General features: G+C 37.4%; 1 protein-coding gene across 11 annotated transcripts in view; it reads right to left on the bottom strand.

Annotated features, from left to right (window-relative positions):
* The window catches only part of MLLT10 (myeloid/lymphoid or mixed-lineage leukemia; translocated to, 10), a 213,050-nt gene that overhangs the window by 28,630 nt on the left and 157,207 nt on the right, over positions 1–27,213 (bottom strand). For all 11 annotated transcript variants that reach the window (XR_001918993.1, XR_001918987.1, XR_001918990.1 and 8 more), the window contains one exon: positions 1,744–1,922. Coding sequence is in view for 3 of the 11 variants with exons in the window: in XM_018057081.1 (XP_017912570.1) it covers positions 1,744–1,922 (179 nt within the window). In the remaining 8 variants the exon portion in view is untranslated. The remainder of the gene's footprint in view (positions 1–1,743; positions 1,923–27,213) is intronic.

The following is a 27,213-nucleotide window of genomic DNA, read 5'->3' as shown; positions in this document are numbered from 1 at the left end:
GTGATGGAATTTCAGTTGAGCTATTTCAAATCCTAAAAGATGATGCTATTAAAGTGCTACACTCAATTTCCCAGCAAATTTGGAAAACTCAGCAGTGGCCACAGGACTGGAAAAGGTCAGTTTTCCTTCCAATCCCAAAGAAAGACAATGCCAAAGAGTGCTCAAACTACTGCACAATTGAACTCATCTCACACGCTAGCAAAATAATGCTAGCATGACTTTCAAAATACTCCAAGCCAGGCTTCAACAGTACATGAACCAAGAACTTCCCGATGTTAAAGGTGGATTTAGAAAAGGAAGAGAAACCAGAGATAAAATTGCCAACATCTGCTGGATCATTGAAAAAGTGAGAGTTCCAGAAAACATCTACTTCTGCTTTACTGAGTACACCAAAGCCTTTGACTGTGTGGATCACAACAAGCTGTGAAAAATTCTTAAAGAGATGGGAATACCAGACCACCTGTCTCCTGAGAAATCTGTATGCAGGTCAAGAACCAACAGTTAGAGCCAGACATGAACAATGGACTGGTTCGAAATTGGGAAAGAAGTACGTCAAGGCTGTATATTGTCACCCTGCTTATTTAACATATATTCAGAGAACATCATGTGAAATGCTGGGCTGGATGAAGCACAGCTGGAATCAAGATGGCAGGGGAAAATATCAATAACCTCAGATATGCAGATGACACCACTCTTATGGCAGAAAGCAAAGAAGAACTAAAGAGCCTCTTGATGAAAGTGAAAGAGGAGAGTGAAAAAGCTTGCTTGAAACTCAACATTAAAAAAGAAAGAACATGGCATCTGGACCCATCTCTTCATGGTAAATAGATGGGCAAACAATGGAAACAGTGACAGACTTTTATTTTCTTGGCTCCAATATCACTGCAAATGGTGACTGAAGCCATGAAATTAAAAGATGTTTGCTCCTTGCAAGAAAAGCTGACCAACCTAGAGAGCATGTTAAAAAAAAAGAGACAATTACTTTGTCAACAAAGGTCCATCTAGTCAAAGGTATGGTTTTTCCAGTAGTCATGTACAGATGTGAGAGTTGGACTATAAAGAAAGCTGAGTGCCGAAAAACTGATGCTTTTGAACTGTGGTGTTGGAGAAGACTCTTGAGAGTCTCTTGGACAGCAAGGAGATGCAACCAGTCTATCCTAAAGGAAATCAGTCCTGAATATTCATTGCAAGGACTGATGCTGGAGCTGAAACTCCAATACTTTGGCAACCTGATGGGAAGAACTGATTCATTGGAAAAGACCCTAATACTGGGAAAGATTGAAGGTAGGAGGAGAAGGGGACGACAGAGGGTGAGATGGTTGGATGATATCACCCACTTGATGGACACAAGTTTGAGCAAGCCCTGGGAGTTGGTGATGGACAGGAAAGCCTGGTGTGCTGAAGTCCACTGGGTGGCAAAGAATTGAACATGACTGAGCAACTGAACTGCACTTGTAAGTCCTAGTTTTAAAAGAAAGAATAAAAGCTGCCCCCAAATCACTATTTCACATTATTAGGACAAAATCAGAAACGCAGAAATCTAAAAGAATTAGTTGGTGCCAACATCAGTTTGTGCTCTCAGGAATATCAAGTAAAAATGCATATTATTTCCACTCATGTCAATATAGGTTGAGACATTTTATAACTTCCTACAGGAAGTCCTATTCATTTCTCTCTTACAATGAAACAGTTTCAAAAATGACAAAATGATCCCCATTACTTTGTAACATTGTAATAATTTACCTGAGTTGCAGCAACAGCAGAGGGTGCAGATGACCCAGCTGATGGGGAGAGAGCGCCCACTTGCTGTAAATGCCCAGAAGGTTGCTGAGGTAAATGAGAACTGGAGACAGGAGTACTCGATCCTGAGCCAGATACTACATTTGGAAATGATACTGCTACATCACTGCTGTTATAAATACCTATAAGGGAAAAAAGGGTCTTATTTAAATATTTTATAACTTAGCAGTTGAATCTGTCACAGACACACAATATTAATCAATACGTTAGAGTACTCATTATTTGCTCCTGATCCTTCCCACAATGATAAATTTTATTGGTTTAAAAAAAAAAACAAATGAATAAAAACTGACTTTTCATAAAGCACTTGTTTTAAAGAACCTAAGTCATTTTTTACATATCAATGATGGTTTGTTAAGAGACAGAAATCGCCTCAGGAGGTGCTTTGTAAAAATAATAGTAAGGGTTTTAGGAATTCCTAAAAGAAGTGACATGCTTGTTAAACTGCAAAATGAAGAAATTAGAAACTGTATAAAAATCACTTGGTAAATCTTTCAAAAATGCAGATAGGTAGGACCCAGAACTCATGAATTGAGAAGGTCTGAAATGGTAGGAGACTGTCTTAGGAAGAACATCCAGATTACAATGCAGAAAATAAAATGGAATAAGACTAGACATTCCAAGAACAATAAAAAGCCTGATGCCACTGGTGGACACCCCCTCGGTGAGAATAAAGAGTACCAGTGGGTTCTGTAGACATTCAAGAGGTAAAATAAACAGGACTTATTGACTGACTGGATGGAATATCAAAGTACGAGTCAGGATGGCCAGGGACATGGAATACTAGGTGTTGGATGCATTCACTTCAGAGAACACAGAAAAAGACAATAAAGACTTGAAAGCATTTTCAGTGGCACCACAGGTGTAAAAGCCAGAAAGAAAAAGCAGAAGCAAGTCTAGAAAAGTGGATGGGAAGAGGACAGAGAGAGAACATGAACAAAAGTTAAAAGGAATCAAAGAGTTACTTTAAAAAGTGCTCTGTGGGTTTCTTTTAAAAAGATTGGAGCTCAGGTTCTTACACTGATGCCTAGGAGTCCAAGGAGAGGCTCTTTAAGGATAAAGGTTAAGAGACAGGAATCTCTATAAACCAGTGGGCTCTCAATCAGGGGTGATTTTGCTCCACAAGAGACTTGACAATGTCTGGAGACATTTTTGGTTGTCAAAACTAGGAGGTGCTACTGGCATCTGGTAGGTCAATGGTGTCCGCGGGCTCAGTCATTCATTCCTGTTACAACTCTTTGCAACCGTATGGACTGTAGCACACCAGGCTCCTCTGTCCATGGAATTTTCCAGGGAAGTGTACTAGAGAAGGTAGGCATTTCCTTCTCTAGGGGTAACTGCAAGGAGATGTTGCTAAACATCGCACAATGAACTGGACAGCTCCTCACAACTGAGAATTATCTGGCCCCTAGAGTCAACAGCAAAAGAAGCTGAGAAATCTTGTAATAAACCAGGGCTCCTGGGAGGCTGGGAGGTAATAAAACCCTAAGAACCTAACACAGAGGAGAAAGCAGGGAAAAAAAGAACCTAAGCAGGCTGTATTAAAAACAAAAAACAAAAACAGTGAGAAAACACAGCCCTTGAAGGCAATAACTAGTTATCTATAATGACAGTACAATTTACTTTGTTTCTAAAAAATACAAATACTATTAATTCATAATATATAAAAGTACCTATAATCTTCAAACGAGAATGAAAAAAGGGGGGGGGACATTTTTAAAGGTCTTACAACTATAATTGAGGCTCCTAAGATCCTTTTAATATCTACCATTTCTCCAGGAAAAAAAGAAAAAGAAAAATTTATTCACTCAGCAAATGCATTCATTTCCACAAACATCTGAGAGCTCACTGTTTACTAGACATTATTCTAAGCCCTAGAGATACAAAGCCATTCAAGATATGTGGTCTCTGCCTTCAAGACGCTTAGTGGAATAAAGAGACAATTACAAAAGACTGTGAAGAGCACTGTGACAGAGACATCGTCCGGAAGCTGGGAGTGCATAAAGAGGGGTATCTGACCCAGACGTGGAGGGAGAGACTGTGGGTGAGAACAGTACCTTTAAAGCTCATTCCTAAAGAAGCCGCAGGACAGAGGAGAAGGGCAGTCTGAGGAAGAAACATGCCACAAGAGCTTATATGTACCATGCATGCAGCCTAAGCAGAAATGAGGTTAAAAAATAAGCAGGAATCAAGAACAGGAAAAATTAATGGGTTAAAAATTTAGAGACAATAGGAAGCCACTGAAGGACTGTAAGCAGAAGTTTGGTGTGACCAGATTTGTGTTTCAGCAAAACAAACCACAGGCACAATGCGGAGAAGAGCCTGGGAAAGAGGGTTAAAAACAGACTGAGAAAGCTGTTAAGGGCTGCTACAGTAATACTGATGAGCAAAAATATTATTTTTAAAAAACTTAAAGCAACAGCAATAAAGAAACATTACAAAAATAACATTCACAGGACTGGAAACTAATTAGATTTGAAGAATAAAAAAAGAGAAAAGAGTCAAGAATGACTCTTAAGCACCAGTAAGTGGATCACAATAAACTGAGGAAAATTCTGAAAGAGATGGGAATTCCAGACCACCTGACCTGCCTCTTGAGAAACCTATATGCAGGTCAGGAAGCAACAGTTAGAACTGGACATGGAACAACAGACTGGTTCCAAATTGTGAAAGGAGTATGGCAATGCTGTATATTGTCACCCTGCTTATTTAACTTCTATGCAGAGTACATGATGAGAAACGCTGGGCTGGAAGAAGCACAAGCTGGAATCAAGATTGCCGGGAGAAATATCAATCACCTCAGATATGCAGATGACACCACCCTTATGGCAGAAGGTGAAGAGGAGCTAAAAAGCCTCTTGATACAAGTAAAAGAGGAGAGTGAAAAAGTTGGCTTAAAGCTCAACATTCAGAAAACGAAGATCATGGCATCTGGTCCCATCACTTCATGGGAAATAGATGGGGAAACAGTGGAAACAGTGGTTGACTTTATTTTTCTGGGCTCCAAGATTACTGCAGATGGTGACTGCAGCCATGAAATTAAAAGACGCTTACTCCTTAGCTGGAAAGTTATGACCAACCTAAACAGCATATTCAAAAGCAGAGACATTACTTTGCCAACAAAGGTCCATCTAGTCAAGGCTATGGTTTTTCCAGTGGTCATGTATAGATGTGAGAGTTGGACTATAAAGAAAGCTGAGCGCCGAAGAATTGATGCGTTTGAACTGTGGTGTTGGAGAAGACTCTTGAGAGTCCCTTGGACTGCAAGGGGATCCAACCAGTCCAACCTAAAGGAGATCAGTCCTGGGTGTTCATTGGAAGGACTGATGTTGAAGCTGAAAGTCCAATACTTTGGCCACCTGATGTGAAGAGCTGACTCACTGGAAAAGACCCTGACACTGGGAAAGACTGACGGCAGGAGGAGAAGGGGATGACAGAGGATGAGATGGTTGGATGGCATCACCGACTCAATGGACATGGGTTTGGGTGGACTCCAGGAGTTGGTGATGGACAGGGAGGCCTGGTGTGCTGCGGTTCACAGGGTCACAAAGAGTCGGACATGACTGAGCAACTGAACTGAACTGAAGTTGGTGTGAGAGTGGTAAACACCATTCACTGAAGCAGAAACACCAACTGAGAGCACTTGTTATTACGTGTAGGTCACTGTGCTAGCACAACAGACCAATGAAATACTATTACTCTCATTTTACATATGAGCAAACAAGTTTAAGGAACTGAACTAACCTGTTTAGTGACCTAGTAGATGGTGGAACCAAGAGTCAAATTCATACAGCCATCAGACTTTACAACTGAAACCACTTCCTAAGTACATGTTTGAGGTTCAGGTTGAACATTACAGTCTTTGAGATGCCTGTGGGACACAGAACTCCTAGATGGTCTAGAAGAGAATGTGGGGAGTCTGAAGCTTTGCAGAAAAATCAGGTCTAGAGATACAAGGATGTCAGAAGGATGTCATGTCTAGAGATACAGGAGTCAGAAGGATGACAAAGATAGAATAAACATGAAAACTCAAAAAGGCTTTCAGCTGGCCTGCTAACTATAGTTCATATTAAGACACATAGAAACTTCACATTAAAAAGCCTAGATTTCTATTTCCTTCTGAAAAACCTGAAGTTCCATTCACACTGATAATGTATTCTGAAATAGCAACAATCCACTGGAGCTCTGGACGGGGCACTGATTCTTTAATCCTCATGAGCCCCTCCATTCATTATTCATCATCTTTTCCTCACTCATTTATGTCATTTACTTGGCTCCATTAAGTAACTGATTATAACAACCTGTGATATGAAAACTGGTCAAAGGCAAGGAATGGAAAAATGAGATCACCCAGTTCTCAGTGTGATCAAGAGAAGTAGATTAAAAACAGGACCTCGGGAATGTTACCATTTAAAGGGTAATTTTAACATTCAACAAATATTGAGGTACCAATTATTTAAAAAGGCACTGAAGACAGCAAAGAGCACAAAGAAATTCTTCCTTCCAAGAACTCAGTCTCACAGCAGAGCCAGTAAGTACTCATAAGCCACTAAATACAGGAGGGAAACACTAAGTACCAGAAGAAGGTCATATCAGACGAAAAAGTTCAGAGGAACAGTCAGGTAGAAGAGTTCTAGAGAGAAGTACTTGAACTCAAAATTTAAGTTTTAGGGTAAAAATACCTTAAAAGGTAGAGTGCTTTTTTTAAATATCAAAAAGTATATTATACATAGAATCTCCAGTTACGAAATCTAAAAGACAAAAGTGAGCTGGAGGCAGAAGGCTGAAATCACAAGAGCAAGAGTTTTTGCCTGAGACAAAAGTACAGGCTCTCCCAACCATGTGATCTCAACTGTCTGAGCCTTTATAGTGTTCTTTTCTATAAAACCAAGATAATAGCTACCTTAAAGGTTTATATTTGAGAATATCCTTGTAAAGTCTCTAACAATGCCTAAAGCACAGTTAAGTTAATTTTAAGTTAGGAAAGTATTGTATTTAAATTGTCAGGTCCTCTAAAGTCCCTGTTGTTGTTGCTTAGCTGCTAAGTTGTATCTGACTCTTACAACTCCTTGGATTGTAGCCCACCAAGCTCCTCCATGGGCTTTCCCAAGCAAGAATCCTGGAGTGGGTTGCCATTTCTGTCTCCAGGGGATCTTCCTATCCCAGAGATTGAAACCATGCCTCTTGCATTGGCAGGCAGACTCTACCACTGAGCCACCAGGGAAGCCCCACATGTCCCCACTGCACTTTGAAAACTACAAATACCATTATCACTGCAATGGTATATCATGAGAGTACAATACCAAAAAGCAAAACTGTAGTGTTAGAGGATCCTCAATCTCTAAACTTAAGTCTGTTTTCATACTGCATTAACATGTACTTAAATGGGAAACTGCACAGCTAAACAGGCAGCAATCACACTTTGAAACTAGTGCTCAGGTTACTGCAATAAAATGGAACAAATCAAAATTTTCCTTTCTTATCAAATCAGGAAAGCATGGAATTCTGAATCTTTTTGGAAAATGAAGCTCACTTGCTTACCTCAGCTCTCTCACACATCAGGTATTCTGGTTTAGCATTATTCACTAAGACCTCTAGGTCTTTTTTTCAGAAAGCAAATGATCCTCTTCAGACTGTTCTGTACTTGTTTTCTGTTTATCTTCACTCTATTTCCATCTTTTACAAGCTATATGCTATTTTAATCCAAATCAAGATGACATTCATCAAACTAAACAGACCTGAATCCTTCAATGCACAAACTCTAGGAAAATACCCTGAAATTCACCTGTTTAACATAGAGTAGAAACAAAGATGCAGTATGACAGAGAGAGTGGGAGTAACACACTGATTCATTTATCCATCCAAGAAATATGTATTTCATGTGTGCTGAAATATAGCCACTATGCTAGGAGCAGGGAATAAAGGAGGGAACAAGACAGAAAAGATCTCTGCTCTCCAGGAATATACAGACGAATCAGGGAGGCAGACATTAAAACAAACACATGACTATAAACTGTGCCAAGTGCTCTGATGGAAGAGAAAAGGGTGCCATGAGAAGGAAAAATTAAGAAGCAGAAAAAATGATATACCAAGACCTAAAGGTTAGGTAGACAGTTGTTAACTGAACGAAGAACGAAGGAGAAAAGCTTGTTCAAAAGACAACACATACACATTATCAATAATTTTAAATAAATGTCAAAGTAGGAAAAGAAACATTTTAACATATTTTTAAAACATCAATTTATATATTTAATATAATTATATATAATTAATGTATTTAATATACTATAATGTATAACAATATAGTATGAAATATAAATAATATATTTAACAGTAAACAATTTATATATTTAATATAATTGAATGTACTTTATATATTTAATATAATATTAATTTATATATTTAAAATATTTTTATATTTTTTCAAACTTTTTGGTGCATAGCTTACGGTTTTGCTGTATAGAACTGCCTATATACAGGATAGAGGATTTTAATCCTTTTATTAACTTACCATACACATTTTTGGGTTTCATTATAAAATATTTCAAAATGTTTTATATCATTTTGATATCAATCGAATATTGCAGAGCTGACCTGATTTTACAATATCCCACAAATATTTATGTGCCTTATATGATCAGACGCAATGTGCTGCTAAACATACTACAAAAAAAGAAAACAGATACTATCCTTGCACTCATGGAGCTTACAGTGAAGGCTCCACACATTAAATAATCACACAACTATTAGTGCTATGATGAAAAAGTAGAATGTGCTATGACAGAACATGAAGGGTAACTTAAATAAGATTCACAGTACAAAAAGAAAAAAAAAGGATCAGCAGTAAAGAGGAGAAATCCTTAGGAGTGGTCTCTACTTTTATTTGCCGAGAATTCATTCCCATGTCTTTTTCAAACAGCACCCTATTTTCCATCAGGGATATACTCCTAGCCAGGGATGAACATGTGATCTAACTTGAGGTGGAGCGTTTCTGCTGGGAACTTACACCTTTAACACATGCCCACCAGGGCAGAGAATGGTCAGACCTAAGTTAGTCCAATACTAATAATACTGGTAGTCTATTAGGTTCTTGTTCACCTGGCCCTGGAAACTACCATTTCTCTCCTCCCAAAAGTTTACGATAAGATTTTTCTACTAATTCTCTGTGTGGTATAATAAGCAAAGAAACAAGATACTCAAAAATGAAGCTAGAATCCAGCCCAAGAACAAGCTCAGGTACAACTCTGCAGGCAATAAATGACTTGCCAAAATCATAGTAAAAAAAACTATTAAAGCATTTTAACTTAGAGTAACAAGATCAGAATAATATTTTTTAAAGATCACTTTGAATATAACGTGAACAATGCCTTAAAATACAATAGAAGGGGACTTGACCGGTGGCACAGTGGATAAAACTCCGCTTGCCAATGCAGGGCATGTCAGTTCAAAGCCTGGTCCAAGAATTCCAAGTGCTGCGAACAAAGTAAGTCCATGTACCACAATTACTGAGCCCATGTGCTGCAACTACTGAAGCCTGTGTGCCTAGAGCTCGTGCTCCGCAACAAGAAAGATCACTGCAATGAGCAGCCTGCACACCACAACAAAAAGCAGCCCCCATTCACTGCAACGAGAGAAAGCCCACACAAAGCAATGAAGACTCAACATAGTCAAAGATAATTAATATTTTTTTAAAAAACAGACAACAGAAGAGTGGAATCAGGGAGCTAACTTTAGTCACTGTAATACTTGAGACAAAAGATTTTATTTAGCTTAAATTTGGTGAGAATTATGGAATGAGCGAAGCAGAGGTTCAGGACTGAGCCCCAAGGAATTTCAACACCAAATCAGGATGAAAGGGAAGCCACAAGAAAACTAAACACAAATGATCAAAACAGTAGGATAACCAAGCTAAGGCAAGAAAAGAAGGGAAAGTGATGGAAGATGATCATGAAAAAAGAAAAGTGAAAATACCCATCTGAACTTGGCAATGTGAAAGCTATTTCTGACTTAAGTGTAGTACTAGTTGCAGAAGCCAGTATGAAGTGGGTTAAAAAAACAAAACAATCAATCAATGGGGGAATTTGTTTCTGTCAATGAGGGAGGTAAGGCAATGTAAAAATCTTCCTGATTAAAATTACCTAAAAATGAATAGTTGAGCCTGTAAGAAAGGAAAAAACCTTAGGGGCCAAAGTGAAGAGGAAAAGCTTTAACAGCTGCCCTAGAGCAGCCTGTCAGAAACCTAGGAGCTTGGCTTTAATGCTCACAAGGAAAAGAGATAAACCTTGGATCTCCAAAAGACGAAAAGCTGAAATTGGTAAGACCTTGTTTATATAATTTAGACTTTACAAGGGCTAGACTTTGAGGGGAAAGTTAAGCTATTCCTTCCCAACTCCACTCCTAAAAGACTCTCACAAAACACAAAACCTCAAAATCACAGCATACACAGGGAGAAAAAGAAGTTTGTCCAATTTGATCTCAGCTTTGAATAAAGGATGGAAAATCTGCCTTGAGATTCAAATAGGCTGACAGCCTTGCCTTCAATAGGTATGGGGGTTTGAATTTACACCATGTTCCTGGTCTGGTAAATCACAAACATTAAATAAACATAAGAAGGGGTTACGCAGTCTTGTCACTCTCTGAAGGGATACATCCTCAACTCAGAACAGAAAATGAGCTTGCAATCCAAAATTAAAAAACAAGGAAAGAACAATCCTCTTTCTCACAAGTTAGCATTTATAAACATTAGGATTTTACTGTCTTCTAAGAACCTTAGAAAACAGAACCAGCAAATAAGGATTAGGACACAAAGATTTCAAATGATTAAGAACCTAAGAAAAGGAATAAAAAATGAGAGAACAAAATTCTATAAGAACCTGGGATTATCCTGCTGTGGTAAGCAGAATTCTAAAGATGTTTCCCAAGTTCCCCCTCTCCTGGTTATTCAACCAAACACTAACCTAGGAACTGTTCTGAAGAAACCTGGCAGACTGAATTAAGGTGCTGATCAGCTAAACTTAAAATAGGTACATTAACTGGATATGAGGATGGGCCCAATGTAATCAAATGAGTCCTTAAAAACCAAAAAAGGGCAGGATAGCCAGTGGAAGATGTAGAAGAGAAAGCAACAGAAATGCAGCAGAAGGGAAAGTCAAAAGAGAAGAGAACTCAAACCATCACCTAGGGGCACATGTACAAGGATGAGCAAGAAGCCTCTAGGAGCTAAGGGAGGCCTCAACTGACCAGTATCAGGTAGTGAGGAAGCATTAAAAGAGCAGTGGAGACCTACCAGAAGGACATGGACCCATTTTAAAGGGCTGCCAATGGCTAACTGTGAACAATTTGAGCATCACAACAAACGGATTATAATCCATACAAATCTGTAAATCCACAGTGAAACAGATTGAAAGTCTGATGAGGAATGACTATTTAATATAGTCTTTAATTTTAAACTCAGGCCCATCGAGTCAGTGATGCCATCCAACCATCTCATCCTCTGTTGTCCCCTTCTCTTCCCACCTGCAATCACTCCCAGCATCAGGGTCTTTTCCAATGAGTCAGTTCTTCACATCAAGTGGCCAAAGTATTGGAGTTTCAGCCTCAGCATCAGTACTTCCAATGAACACCCAGGACTGATCTCCTTTAGGTTGGACTGGTTGGATCTCCTTGCAGTCCAAGGGACACTCTAGAGTCTTCTCCAACACCACAGTTCAAACGCATCAATTCTTCGGAGCTTAACTTTCTTTATACTCCAACACTCACGTCTATACATGACCACTGGAAAAACCATAGCCTTGACTAGATGGACCTTTGTTGGCAAGGTAATATCTCTGCTTTTCAATATGCTATCTAGGTTGGTCATAACTTTCCTTCCAAGGAGTAAGCGTCTTTTAATTTCATGGCTGCAATCACCATCTGCAGTGATTCTGGACCTCAAAAAGATAAAGTCTGACACTGTTTCTACTGTTTCCCCATCTATTTCCCATGAAGTGATGGGACCGGATGCCATGATCTTCGTTTTCTGAATGTTGAGCTTTAAGCCAACTTTTTCACTCTCCTCTTTCACTTTCATCAAGAGGCTTTTTAGCTCCTCTTCACCTTCTGCCACAAGGGTGGTGTCATCTGCATATCTGAGGTGATTGATATTTCTTCCGGCAATCTTGATTCCAGCTTGTGCTTCTTCCAGCCCAGCGTTTCTCATCATGTACTCTGCATAGAAAGTTAAATAAACAGGGTGACAATATACAGCCTTGAAGACTCCTTTCACAATTTGGAACCAGTCTGCTGTTCCATGTCCAGTTCTAACTGTTGCTTCCTGACCTACATATAGGTTTCTCAAGAGGCAGGTCAGGTGGTCTGGTAGTCCAGTCTCTTTCAGAACTTTTCACAGTTTATGGTGATCCACACAGTCAAAGGCTTTGGCATACTCAATAAAGCAGAAATACATGTTTTTCTGGAACTCTCTTCCTTTTTCCATGATCCAGCGGATGTTGGCAATTTGATCTCTGATTCCTCTACCTTTTCTAAAACCAGCTTGAACATCTGGAATTCATGGTTCACCTAGTGCTGAAGCCTGGCTTAGAGAATTTTGAGGATTAATTAATCAGCGTGTGAGCTGAGTGCAATTGTGCAGTAGTTTGAGCATTCTTTGGCATTGCCTTTCTTTGGGATTGGAATGAAAACTGACATTTTCCAGAGCTAAACATACTTAAAAGCAAGAAAGAAAAAAACAGGCCAGCTCCTTTAAAAAAGAAAACCCACAAAGAATTCCTAAAATTTAAAAACACATTCACTAAACAGAAACAATAATAAAGAAATTATGAGTGAACAAAAAGCGCTAACGAAATTAAATAGATATAGCACACAGAGATTAACAAGTAGAGTTTATAAAAGAGAGGGTAAGGAATATAAAGACAGGCGAAAATCTTAAAAAATGTCCTCAAGAATAGAAAGAATACGAAGAGTAATAATTTGAGATATAATGGCTACAACTGGGTCCAGAACTGACAATAGACATGAATTCTCTCAATGAGGAAAAGGGATTAAAAGAGTGTCTGGGGTGTTTTTTCAAGAGGAAAGACTGGAGCATATTTAGATGTAGATGGTCAAAGATAAGTGATAGTGAAAGAGAGGGTGAAGAAACTAAAATGACAAGGTCTCTGAGAGGGCATAAAAAGGATACATGAGATCCAGATCACAAGTAAGGATTAGCCTTTGACTGCAGGAGAGAAAGACAAGATGGATACAAATCAAGCAGGGTTGCAGAACTGGGTGTTGAGAGATCAAGGTGTTCCTGGGAATAAAAGACAAAGACATCTACTATAGTGGGGACAGGGAAAGGGGAGAAAGAGCTAAAATATCATGGCAAAAATTGAGAGCTTCCTAGTGATGTGTACTAATACTGCCAAGTAATGTAAATGTTACTCAAGGCTAATATCAGGAACCTAAACACTTAGCTCAGATGAAGTATAAAAATATAGGTGGTCAGCTTAATGAAGGAGTTCAGTTCAGTTCAGTTGCTCAGTCATGTTCGACTCTTTGCGACCCCATGAATTGCAGCACGCCAGGTCTCCCTGTCCATCACCAACTCCCAGAGTTCGCTCAGACTCATGTCCATTGAGTCAGTGATGCCATCCAGCCATCTCATCCTCTGTCGTCTCCTTCTCCTCCTATCCTCCCAGCATCAGAGTCTTTTCCAATGAATCAACTCTTCACATGAGGTGGCCAAAGTACTGGAGTTTCAGCTTTAGCCATCATTCCTTCTGAAGAAATCCCAGGGCTGATCTCCTTCAGAATGGACTGGTTGGATCTCCTTGCAGTCCAAGGGACTCGCAAGAGTCTTCTCCAACACCACAGTTCAAAAGCATCAATTCTTCGGCGCTCAGCCTTCTTCACAGTCCAACTCTCACATCCATACATGACCACAGGAAAAACCACAGCCTTGGCTAGACGGACCTTGGTCAGCAAAATGATGTCTCTGCTTTTGGAATATGCTGTCTAGGTTGGTCATAACTTTTCTTCCAAGGAATAAGCATCTTTTAATTTCATGGTTGCAATCACCATCTGCAGTGATTTTGGAGCCCCCCAAAATAAATTCAACCACTGTTTCCCCATCTATTTCCCATGAAGTGATGGGACCGGATGCCATGATGTTCGTTTTCTGAATGTTGAGCTTTAAGCCAAATTTTTCACTCTCCACTTTCACTTTCATCAAGAGGCTTTTTAGTTCCTCTTCACTTTCTGCCATAAGGGTGGGGTCATCTGCATATCTGAGGTGACTGATATTTCTCCCGGCAATCTTGATTCCAGCTTGTGTTTCTTTCAGTCCAGCGTTTCTCATGATGTATTCTACACAGAAGTTAAATAAGCAGGGTGACAATATACAGCCTTGATGTACTCCTTGTCCTATTTGAAACCAGTCTGTTGTTCCATGTCCAGTTCTAACTGTTGCTTCCTGACCTGCATACAGATTTCTCAAGAGGCAGGTCAGGTGGTCTGGAATTCTCATCTCTTTCAGAATTTTCCACAGTTTATTGTGATCCACACAGTCAAATAGAGTTTTGCCAAGAAAATGCACTGGTCACAGCAAACACCCACTGAAATCAGATTGATTATGTTCTTTGCAGCCAAAAATGGAGAAGCTCTATACAGTCAGCAAAAACAAGACCAGGAGCTGACTGTGGCTCAGATCATGAACTCCTTATTGCCAAATTCAGACTTAAATTGAAGAAAGTAGGGAAAACCACTAGACCATTCAGGTATGACCTAAATCAAATCCCTTATGATTATACAGTGGAAGTGAGAAATAGATTTAAGGGCCTAGATCTGATTGATAGAGTGCCTGATGAACTATGGAATGAGGTTCGTGACACTGTACATGAGACAGGGATCAAGACCATCCCCATGGAAAAGAAATGCAAAAAAGCAAAATGGCTGTCTCGGAAGGCCTTACAAATAGCTGTGAAAAGAAGAGAAGAGAAAAACAAAGGAGAAAAGGAAAGATATAAGCATCTGAATGCAGAGTTCCAAAGAATAGCAAGGAGAGAAAGAAAGCCTTCCTCAGCGATCAATGCAAAGAAATAGAGGAAAACAACACAATGGGAAAGACTAGAGATCTCTTCAAGAAAATTAGAGATACCAAGGGAACATTTCATGCAAAGATGGGCTCAGTAAAGGACAGAAATGGTATGGACCTATCAGAAGCAGAAGATATTAAGAAGAGGTGGCAAGAATACACAGAAGAACTGTACAAAAAAGATCTTCACGACCTGGATAATCACGATGGTGTGATCACGCACCTAGAGCCAGACATCCTGGAATGTGAAGTCAAGTGGGCCTTAGAAAGCATCACTACGAACAAAGCTAGTGGAGGTGATGGAATTCCAGTAGAGCTCTTTCAAATCCTCAGAGATGATGCTGTGAAAGTGCTGCACTCAATATGCCAGCAAATTTGGAAAACTCAGCAGTGGCCACAGGACTGGAAAAGGTCAGTTTTCATTCCAATCCCAAAGAAATGCAATGCCTAAAAATGCTCAAACTACTGCACAATTGCACTCATCTCACATGCTAGTAAAGTAATGCTCAAATTTCTCCAAGCCAGGGTTCAGCAATATGTGGACCATGAACTTCCTGATGTTCAAGCTGGATTCAGAAAAGGCAGAGGAACCAGAGATCAAATGGCCAACATCTGCTGGATCATGGAAAAAGCAAGAGAGTTCCAGAAAAACATCTAATGAAGGAGAGTACTTAACTAAGAAGAGATAAGACACACCTAAACTGGTATCAATCATAAGCCTAGATGAGAAACATTATGAAGTTCATCACACAGTTATTTATTTTTTAATTTCTTTATCTTATAGAAAAAGAAGGTACAGTAGGAAAAAAAATTGTCCAGTAAAATGAAGAGCATAATCTTATTAGACGTGGCAGCTGTTAAAACAATTATTCATTCTTCATGAAAGATTTTTTGTTACTCTAATAAAAACATAAAAGTAATGACAACATTCAATTTTAGAAAGTGAAGACAAGGAAAAAACTACTCTCAAATCTTTAACATAGTTGCTATGATAACTTTGTCTAATATTTATTCTCTATTTATATTTCTGACTCTTCCAACTAGAATGTGAGCACCAAGAAAACAAGAATCATAAGAAATTGACAGTCTTTTACCATAGTCATTATTTATGCATAATAATACACAACCTGTTATTCTGGGTTTGGCGTCCAGGAAAATATATCCCGGATATATTTTCAAGTTACTAGATAAACTTCCTAAATAAAACTTGATAATCAAATCTAGGTGATTCTGTAAGAAATGTGAGTATAATTTTCACATTCCCAATATTTTCACTTTTTCGCTATGATAAATATCTCTGTAACTCTAACCTTTTCATATGTTGTACCATTTCCTTAGAAAAATAATCACTTCTATTTATTCCTTTTCGATTTCCTTAAGAAGCACTCCATAGTTAAGAGTCCATGTTTTAGAATTATTTCCTTTCTTGATAGTTCTACATTTTCTCTATAATGTGTCCAGATGAGAATTTTTTCTTCACTCTTTTTTCTGCGGCACTCCAAGGGCTGTTTCAGTCTAAGACCTCGTATTTTTTTTGTTGTTAAAGAAAGTTTATCTCCATTATTTCTTCACATTATTTCCTCTTCTCCGTTCTTTCTCTGCCTTTCTGGGGCTCCTGTTATCTGGATTCTACTTCTACCCTCCTCGTTGTTGTTGTTCAGTCACTCTTGAGTTCGAATCCTTGTGACCCCATGGGCTGCATGCAGCACGCCAGGCTTCCCTGTTCTTTTTTATTTTTTTATAGAGATCCTTCCCATCTTTCTACAGATTTCCTTAATCTGACCTACCTATTATTTATTTTCTTCCTTGGCTATATGCACTGCTATTTATTCCATATATGGTGTTCTTTATTTCAAACATTATAATCTTCCATACCTGAAATTTCTATCTCTTTCTTTTTATAATGTTTTCTTAGTTTAAAACTATTTCCCTTCACATGTTTTATATGTTTATTACACTGATTTGGTCTCTCTCCATAGTTCCTTTAAGGACTGATCTGGGTAGAAGGTCAGATTCTTTGGTCTCCTAAATCTTGACACACCTAGAAACAACTTTCAATATGAGCTTTCTAATTTGGAATAAAAATACTAGTTGCTTTAATACTTTTGGAGCATGACGCATGCTCCACAAGCATCATGAAGAAAAATCTGAGAAGCATAATTCCAAATATTTAGCTGTTATTACATGAATATACTATTCTGTCAGGAACAGGTATATACATCAATCCACTCCAAGTAGCTACACTTTAAGCATCAGGTAATATGTTCCATTCTCTGGATATCTCGTTCCCTCAGATGAAAGTAATTTCCTCTGACCTTGAACTCTTTATTATACTATAGATCATTTAAGAACTTATAACTATGATCTGGAAATTATTTATACACACAGTTCTTTTCCTTTTAGATTTTATGTTCCCTAAACAAAGGTCCATATAATCAAAGTTACGGATTTTCCAGTATTCACATATGGATGTGAGTTGGACTATAAAGAAAGTAGAGCACCAAAGAACTGATGCTTTCAAATTGTGGTGCTGGAGAATAGAGTCCCCAGACTGTGAGGAGGTCAAACCAGTCAATTCTAAAAGAAATTAACCCTGAATGTGCACCGGAAGGACTGATGCTGAAGTTTCAATACTTTGGCACCTCATGTGAACAGTCGACTCACTGGAAACGACCCTGATGATGGGAAAGACTGAAGGCAAATGCAGAAGGAGGAGGCAGAGCATGGGATAGTTAGATAGCATCATCAACTCAATGGACATGAATGTGAGAAAACTCTGGGAGACAGTGAAAGACAGAGAAGCCTGGCATGCTACAGTTCATGGGGTCCCAAACAGTAGGACACAACTTAGCGACTGACAACAACAAAGGCAGGATCCACTTGCAGTATATACTTATTTCCCCAAAGCAACTAACCAGGATCTTAGATATAGAAACAATATATACTTGCCAAATGAAAAACAGCCAAGACACTCTTGAGAAGGAATGTTTAATACTGCAGATACTCACAGCCTGCAAGATTTTTATTATTAATATGCACAACTGATGTTTTTAGGAGAGAGAAAAGGAGAGAGTAAATGCATACGTTATTTGGTTTAGAGTAGTAGATTCAGAATATATATGCTTATTCTCAGCCATTCCAGAAGTAACACAGAGATACATTATAGAATTAGAGAATTTTTATAAATCATAGAATATGGTCTCTGATTCTTCTTTCTCTCAGTGAGAGAGACGTGTCACAGATGTAGAAAATAGCCTTTAAAAAAATCAAAGACTTGACAGGTAAATAATTTAAGGAATCTTAAAACCCAACATACCATGTCTTAACAAATTCAAACAAATACAGTAAGAACATGATCGAGTTCTTCATCCCACCAACCACCCACATTTATGGAGAATCCATTTCAGTTATTATTTCTGTAACTACAGGTCTCTAACGCTGCTTTATATGGGAAGGCTCCCAAGCTACATTAGGATTAATTTAACACTACTATCTTGTACATACCTATGAATTTAAGTTCCTGCTCTGTTAGTATAAAACTGTCAACACTGTCTAAAGAAAGGACACACTTTAATTTTGAATTTTTCATAAACCAATTCCTAAAAACTACCATGACAGACAAGTTTAAAAACAGACATTATGAGAAGGAAAAATCAGTAGAGTTAAAGTCAAAATGGGGAGAGGTCAGTAATTATACTTTCATTTTTCACTAAAATAAAAAGGTAGCACTCTAAATAAAGGTCTATTATCAAACAGCAGCATCATTTAAATTAAAATAAATTCTTATAAATTCATGTCCATTTACACCAATTCCTTCAGTGAGAACTTTTCAGATTCTTTTCCTCTTGTAGTTTCAATGAAATGCTTATACATTTCACTTTGTAAGTAAATAAAGACGCATACTGCAAGTGACTTTTTAGCCCCAGTGGCTGATTCACCATTCATATATTAATATCCTTCAGTGTTTATCACTTAAAAGTCTTGAACAGCCATCTTTCAGGTACTTAGAGAGATCCACAAGGTAGCCTGGAAGCTTTGAGATGGAAAAAGCCTTACTGTTTTATCTGTAATATATATCTTATATTACTTAGCAAGGCTATATAGTAATTAGTTAAATTCCTTCCTACTTAGGAACAAATACCAAAAGGAACAGCAGTATTTGTTGTATCTTGGGGTATCACAATTTACTGTATAAAAATAACATACCAACTAATTTCGGTAATAAGGAAAAACAAGTCTATCGTGATGAAAAAGAAATTAAATCTAGAATGATCTAGATCCACTCTTCTCAGTCTCTACACTACGCACAGCAATAGCTTCTCCCATCAGCAATGCCTCGTTACACACAGTTAATCTCAGATGATTCACAGAGGGACTGTGGAACAGTTCTGTCTGGGAACTATTCATCCCTGTTCTTAGATCTCTACCTCAATCCTGCCTTGAAAGAAGAAGGGGACATATGTGAAGAGAAAAAAATTCTAGTTTCCTACAAATCATTCTGAATAAACCTTAGTAGGAACCCATTCTTGAGGGAGAATATTCCCCCCAAATCAATTAGCATTCATATTATTCTCAATCCTATAGCAGATATTTATGAACAACTGGTTGACATTACTTTGTCTCCTCCATCAAATGAGATTTGTTTAATAAGCATGGTTGTGACAAACTATAAGCACCGTAATTAAGGGAATTTAAACTCTTAGTAAATGGGGCACTGAAATAAATTACCAATATTACCGTGGTGAAAACAGATCTAAGCTCTTTAGCTACTTTAATCTACTATTTCAAAATTATATTAAAAGTAAGACTTGAAGCTAAACAAATGAAGCAACTCTACTTTTGCAGCAAAGAACAAAGTTACTACTGTGACAGAAACAAGATGGCCTAATGCAAAAGCTTAATTTCTCAAGAAAATAAACACATTACAGACAATATATAAAACCTATTCAAGGACTATGTAGCAACTGACAACAATTTATTCATTCAACATTCATGGAGAGTCTACTAGATGGTAAGTTAAACACCAGTGAAATAAAGAGTAAAATCCACTGCCTATGCTACATGGCTTTACAGTCTAGTGAGGCAGAAAAACTATAAACAAACAAATAATTAAACCACCTAGAAAGCACTAGAGCAAAATCATGCTTTAAATAGGATGATGAAAATCAGGCTGCTGATGTGGTAGGTTTTAACTGGACTATGAAACTAAACTGCAATCCTGTATACGTACATAGTACTTGTTTCATCATTATTTTAAGTATACTTGCCAGATGAAATCTAGAGGTTAAACTTATAGTTCAGTAATACCATAAAATCTAAATTCTACCACGCAAGCTAGCTAGTTCCAAGGTACCACCATGAAACAAAATGTTATGAAATACCAGGCACTTAACTTCACTACTACTACTACTAAGTCGCTTCAGTCATGTCCGACTCTGTGAGACCCCATAGACGGCAGCCCACCAGGCTCCACCGTCCCTGGGATTCTCCAAGCAAGAACACTGGAGTGGGTTGCCATTTCCTTCTCCAATGCATGAAAGTGAAAAGTAAAAGTGAAGTCGCTCAGTTGTCTCCAACTCAGCGACCCCATGGACTGCAGCCCACCAGGCTCCTCCATCCATGGGATTTTCCAGGCAAGAGTACTGGAGTGGGGTGCCATTGCCTATTTAAAGTTTACCTCCCACCTAGCCCCACTGTTTTTTGAGCAAACTCCAGGAGACAGTGAAGGCCAGGAAGCCTGGCATGCTACCGTCCATGTGTTGAGAGTCAGATATGACTTAGCGACTGAACAACAACACTGTTGTTCAAAGCAGTCAAATGACTATTTTGCCTTTCCAAACTGCCTTAAAAGTTTCCAAAATTTACAAAAAGACTTTTACATTCTGTCTTACTCCTATCTATTCAATTCTCTTTTTCTGTTAGGACAATAATTTTAATGTTATTTCAATTCAAGCTTCCTAAATTTCTCGCATCAAACAGAATTCATCCTACTTGAGGCTATTTTTAAAATATATATTTTGGCAAAGAGCTTTCCTAAAAGTAATTTTCTTTGTATTGATGATATTCTTACTTCCTTATCAAAACATACCAATTTCAAAAGTTTATGGAATATTTTACACACTTTCAAAAAACCCACCATCATTAAGTCCTATGATCTTCTATGAGAAACACCAAATCAAGAAATATGCTTAAAATTCAACATGACTATTAAACATACAATATGTCCTCGGTTCTTATATTTCGTTAGTTTTTCAAAGCAAGTCTTACTGAAATAACAAATTTTAATTTTATAAAGTTCTGTATAACAAGATATTTTGATATGTATCAATGCTGGACAGTGAACAGAAGAGTTTATGGGGTTTTTTTCCCCTCCTCCACAAATGTGAGACAAGTATGACTAATATACAGATTACAGAAACAAAAACAATTGTCTGGAGCAGCAGTAGAAACAGAATAAAGAAAGCATTAGACCACCAGGTACACCAGAAGTGCAAGGGTTTTTGTTTTTAGTTACTGTCAATAGACGGGGGAAAAAGTTGCAGAAGATAAACCTATGCTTAGTTTTAAATTCTATTTTCTTTAGAAAAAGACAGATGGAATGTCATACCAGCAGATACAACCAAAGTCTAAATCATTGATTTTTGCAGAGAGCAGTCTATCAGGAAACTGACTAGGATATACTCATGCCACAAGAAGTAGGAGAGTTAGGTGAGCCTGGAGAGGCAGGTCAGTCCAGGAAAAACTTCTTATGCCTTGTTAAGGACTATGAATTTATCCCATCAACATCAGGATTTAAGTAACACAGTGACATGGTCAAATCTGCATCTTTAAAAAAAGATCTAAGATCAATAATCTAACTTTCTATCTTAAGAAATTAGAAAAAGAACAAACAAAATTCAAAGTAAGCAGAAGGAGAAAAAAAGCAGAAATACAATAAAGAACAGGAAAACTATAAAGGAAATTAATGAAACCACAAGTTGGTTTAAAAAAAACACAAAACTGTTAAATCTTTAGCTAGACTGACAAAGAAAAAAAGCCTCATATTATTATAATCAGGAATAAAAGGGGACTTTACTACACATCTTATAAAAAAAATTTTTAAGGACTATAAAGATAATATTATGAATAACTATATGCCAACAAAATTAAAAATCCAGATGAAATGGGCAAATTCTTAGAAACATCCAAAACATAAAAACTGACCCAAGATATAATTTTCCTGAGGAAAAAAAAAAAAAGCCCAATAAAAACATTAAAAGATGCTAATTCATGCTAATTCATAAGGGCAATGCAAATCAAAACCAAAATGAGGTACCATTTCACATCCACTTGGATGGCTATGGAAAAAAAAAGGAAGAAGTAGTCTTGGTGAGGATGTGGTAAAATTGGAACCCTCATGTACTGCTAATGGAAATGTAAAATGGTACAGCTGCTGTGGGAAAGAGTTTGGCAGTTCCTCAAAAAGTCACCATAATGAACCAGCAATTCTACCCTACATATACACACAAGACAAATAAAATAAAACCAGTATGTTCACACAAAAACTTGTGTGAAAGTTGACAGCAGTATCAGTCATACTATTCAAGCAGTGGAAACAACCAAATGTCCATCAACTGATGACTGGATAAACCAAATATGCTTTATATCCATATAATGTGTATCATCCAACCATTAAAAAACAAACAAACAAAAAAGAATGAAGTGTTGATATGCAAGGAGATCCAACCAGTCCATTCTTAAAGAGATCAACCCTGGGATTTCTTTGGAAGGACTGATGCTAAAGCTGAAACTCCAGTACTTTGGCCACCTCATGCAAAGAGTTGACTCATTGGAAAAGACTTTGATGCTGGGAGGGATTGGGGGTAGGAGGAGAAGGGGATGACAGAGGATGAGATGGCTGGATGGCATCACCGACTTGATGGACATGAATCTGAGTGAACTCCAGGAGTTGGTGATGGACAGGGAGGCCTGGCGTGCTGTGACCCACAGCGTTGCAAAAACTCAGACACAACTGAGTGACTGAACTGAACTGAACTGATAATGTAGATAAACCTTAGGTTTAAACACAAAAAATATTAAGTTAAGTAAAAGGAACCAAACACAAATTCCCTCTATGTGTAATGCCAAAAACAGGCAGATCTATAGAGACAGAACCCAAATTGAGGGACAGATTTCTCTGGTGGCTCAGTGGTAAAGAATCTGCCTGCCAAGGGGGCTTGATACCTGGGTTGGGAAGATCCCCTGGAGAAGGCAATGGCAATCCATGCCAGTATTCTTGCCTGGAGAATCCCATGGACAGAGGACCGAGCAGGCTACAGTCCATGGGGTTGCAAAGAGTTGGAGACACTTACAGAGACAGAAAATAGATTATTGATTGCCAGGATGCAGAGGTGGAAGACAATATACTGGGATTATGAGATTTATTCTGGGACTGATCACATTGTGAATATAGTTGACCCTCAAACAATATGAATTTTAATTGTATGGGTCCACTTACATGTGAATTTTTTTCAGTAGCAAATACTGCAGTACTACATGATCCTTGGCTGAATTCATGGGTGTAAAAATAACTATAGAAAAGAAATCTGTATATGCAGGGCCAACTATAAATGATATGCAAAAATTTTACATGTGAGGAGTGTTAGGGCCCCTCTCTTGAGATATTCAAGGGCCAACTGTATACCAATAAACCTTTGAACTATATACTTTTAAATGGTTAAAATTGTAACTTTTGTATTAAATAAATTTTATCTCACTGAAGACGCTGGGGGAAGAAGTAAGATACTGAAGAAGTAGACCAAAAGTCATTTACTCTGAAAAAGGATGAAAGCAGGAAAAAGAAATAAGGGAGTATAATTTTACACATACATGCAAAACAACTAAGCAAAGGAATTATAAACAAAATGCAGGGTAGTCGTTAACCGTGGGGAATGCAACGGTGACGAGTATTCAACAGTGCTGGTAACATTCTATTTCTTAAATTGGCAGTAAATTCCTGAGTGCTCAAGTTGAAAAAGGGTCTATGAAAATAAGGCAAAATATTATCAGGTGTTACATCTGTAATAAATTCATGATGTCTGTACTTTTCTATAAATGTGAAATATTTTATAAATTTATTAAAAAGATAAAGGAGAATGATATAATGGAATACAAAAAGCTTCAAAACAGAGTGGCCAACAATATCTCTGCAATAAAATCAAGTAAGATAAAAACCTGACTCTCTCCTGGAATTGGCAATCAGAACGGGTCACCAGTAATTTAAGAGAGAAAAGTTAACAAAAAAGGTGCAAAGCCAAAATTATTCAACAAATACATGTACTAGCAAAGCCTAACCTCGGAAATGATTTAAGCAACACCTTCTTAAAGTACAGTAGAATAATTTTAAGCGAATATGGTATGCAGAATACTACCCCCCCAAAAAAGTACCCATGCCTTATGTCCACAACCTATGAATGTGTTAGCTTAAATGGCAAGAGACTATGCAAATGTATGTAACTTAAGGACCCAGAGAAGCAGAACTGTCTGGGTCAACCCCATATAATCAGAGTCCTCACAAAGTGTATCTGAGAACCAGAGAGACTGAAACATGAGAGACTCCCCACAAAACTGATGGTTGTGAAGACAGAAGCCACAGGGTAAGGAGAGCAGGCACTGCCCCAAAGCTGGAAAATATAAGGACACAGATCTTCCTACACAGATTTGAAAAAGGAACAAAGCCTGCCCACACCTTAATAGACCCAGTAAGGTTCATGTCAGACTTCTACAGCACTATAATAAATGTGTGTTGTTTTCAGTTTCTGATAATTTTTTAGAACCACAGAAAACAAACCTAAGAAGAATAAAATGGAATGTAAATTCTTTTTCTTTCCTCCTCTGGTGACAAGTCTCAAGCTTTTTACTCCTTGATGTTCAATATAATGAAGAAGAAAAAATATTAAAGCTAACATTTGACACCTCATATCCATTAAGATGGTTACTATCAAAAAAAACCAAGAAAACAAGTGTTGGCAAGGATATTAAGACATTGGAACCCTTAACACTGTTGGTGGGAATGTAAAGTGGTGCAGCAACTATGGAAAACGGTATAATAGCTTCTCAAAAATTAAAAATATAACTATGTAAAAAATAAATAAGCTACAAAGATCTATTATACAGCACAAGAAATATAGCCAATAATGTATTAATAACTTTAATGGGGTATAATCTATAAACATTCATTCTGAAACATTCTGTTATACACCTGAAACTACCAAATTGTTGTAAATTTAAACAAGTATCACAAATACTTAAATTTTTAAAAATTTAGATAAATGCATAAGAAGTGGTATGTTCATATGATGCAGTGTTAATACTATTCAGTCTTAAAAAGGAAGGAAATTCCAACACATGCTATAACACGGATGAATCTTGATGATATGATCCTAAGTGAAATAAGTTAGTCACAAAAAAGATAAATATTATATGATTCTATTTACATGAGGTATCTATAGTAGTCAAATTCATACACAGTAAAATGGTGGTTGTCAGGGTCTGAGGAGGCAGGGAATGGGGAGCTACGGTTTTATCACTATAGTTTCAGTTTTTGTAACACTGAAAAATTCTGGAGATTGCTTGTACAACACTGTGAAAATATTTAACACTAACTGCACAATTGAAAAAGGTTAAAATGGAAAATTTTTTATTATGTGTATTTTACTACACTTTAAAAAAAGATAAGACTTGAAAAAAAAAGAAAACACAAACATATGGATATTTCCAACCAAGTCCGAACAACTCTCCTTCAATCCTCCACAGACTAAATATCAATTCACTAGGTGCCAATTCTACACTTATCTTTACAACTGAAAATATACATCCAGAGTGATTCCACAAGAAAACAAAAGACATCTATTTGGAAGGGAAAAAAATAAAACCACTGCTATTTACAGATGGTATGCTGTTACACACTACATTAAGTCCACTACTATGAACTTTCAAGTTGTAAACTTTCAAAAATGCAAATGTGCATGCATGTAAGTTAGTTCACATGTCTGGCATGAACTACTGTGCTTTCCAAGGTAATGTACTCTAAGATTAAAAACATTTTATTTTTGTGTTTGCTTTTTTATTATTTGTGAGAAAAGTATTATAAACCTATTACAGCACAGTACTATGTAGCAGACTGTGGTAGTTGGGTACCTAGGCTCACTTTGTTGGGACTTATAAACACACTTAAACTTATAAATGTACTCTTAAAATGGAACTCCTTTGGATGTAGGGGACTTACTGTATAGAAAGCTCTAGATACTTCACCACAAAAATGTTAAAATGAATAAACAAATTCAATAATGCTGCAGGATATAAAATTAACATACAAAATCAGTCACATTTCTATACACTGATAACAAACTAAACAATAAAACAATCCCACTAACAACTGCATTAAAAAGAATAAAATACCCAGGAACAAATTAAATCGAGGAGGTGAAAGATCTCTACACTGAGAAATAAAAGGCATTAATGAAAGAAGTTGAAGGCACAAATAATGTAAAGATATTCCATATTTATGAACTGGAAGAATTAATGTTAAAATGTCCATACTACCCAAAGCAAGCTACAGACTCCGTGTAATCCATATCAAGATTCCAATGGTATTTTTCACAGAAATAGGAAAAAAAAAAAAAATTAAATTTGTATGGAACCACAAAAGGCCCCAAACAGCAAAAGCAATGAGAAAGAACAAACCTGGAGGCATCATGCACCCTAATTTCAACTATATTACAAAACTATAGTAATCAAAGCAGTATGGTATTAGCATAAAAACAGATATACAGATCAGTGCAACAGAATAGGGAGCCCAGAAATAAACCCTAGCATATATGCTCAAGTTGTGACAAAAGAACCAAGAACATAAAATGGGGAAAGGATAGTCTCTGCAATGAATGGTGCTGGGAAAACTGGACATCCGTATGCAAAAAGATGAACCTGGATCTTATAGTCTACACAAAACCCAACTCAAAATGGATTAAAGACTTGAAACTATAAAAGTCCTAGAAGAAAACACAGGTGATAAGCTCCTTGATACTGGTCTTGGCTATGATTTTTTGGATTTGATAACCAATAACAAGGATCAGCATTCCTAATCGCCAGTTGTTTCAGTTGTTCAAGGGTCACTTATATCTGATAAAGGGTTAATATCCAAAATACATAACAACTCCTACAATTCAAAAGAGAAAAAATATCCAATTAAAAAATGGGCAGGGGATCTGAAAACATGTTTTATCCAAGGACAAACAAATGGCCAACAGACACATGAAAAGATGCTCAACACCGCTATCAACAGGGCAATGCAAATCAAAACC

Source organism: Capra hircus, chromosome 13, assembly GCF_001704415.2.
Source record: "Capra hircus breed San Clemente chromosome 13, ASM170441v1, whole genome shotgun sequence".
In the NCBI taxonomy this organism is placed as follows: Eukaryota; Metazoa; Chordata; class Mammalia; order Artiodactyla; family Bovidae; genus Capra; species Capra hircus.
Note: the sequence above shows the minus strand (reverse complement) of the source record. Positions and strands in the feature narration are given on the sequence as shown.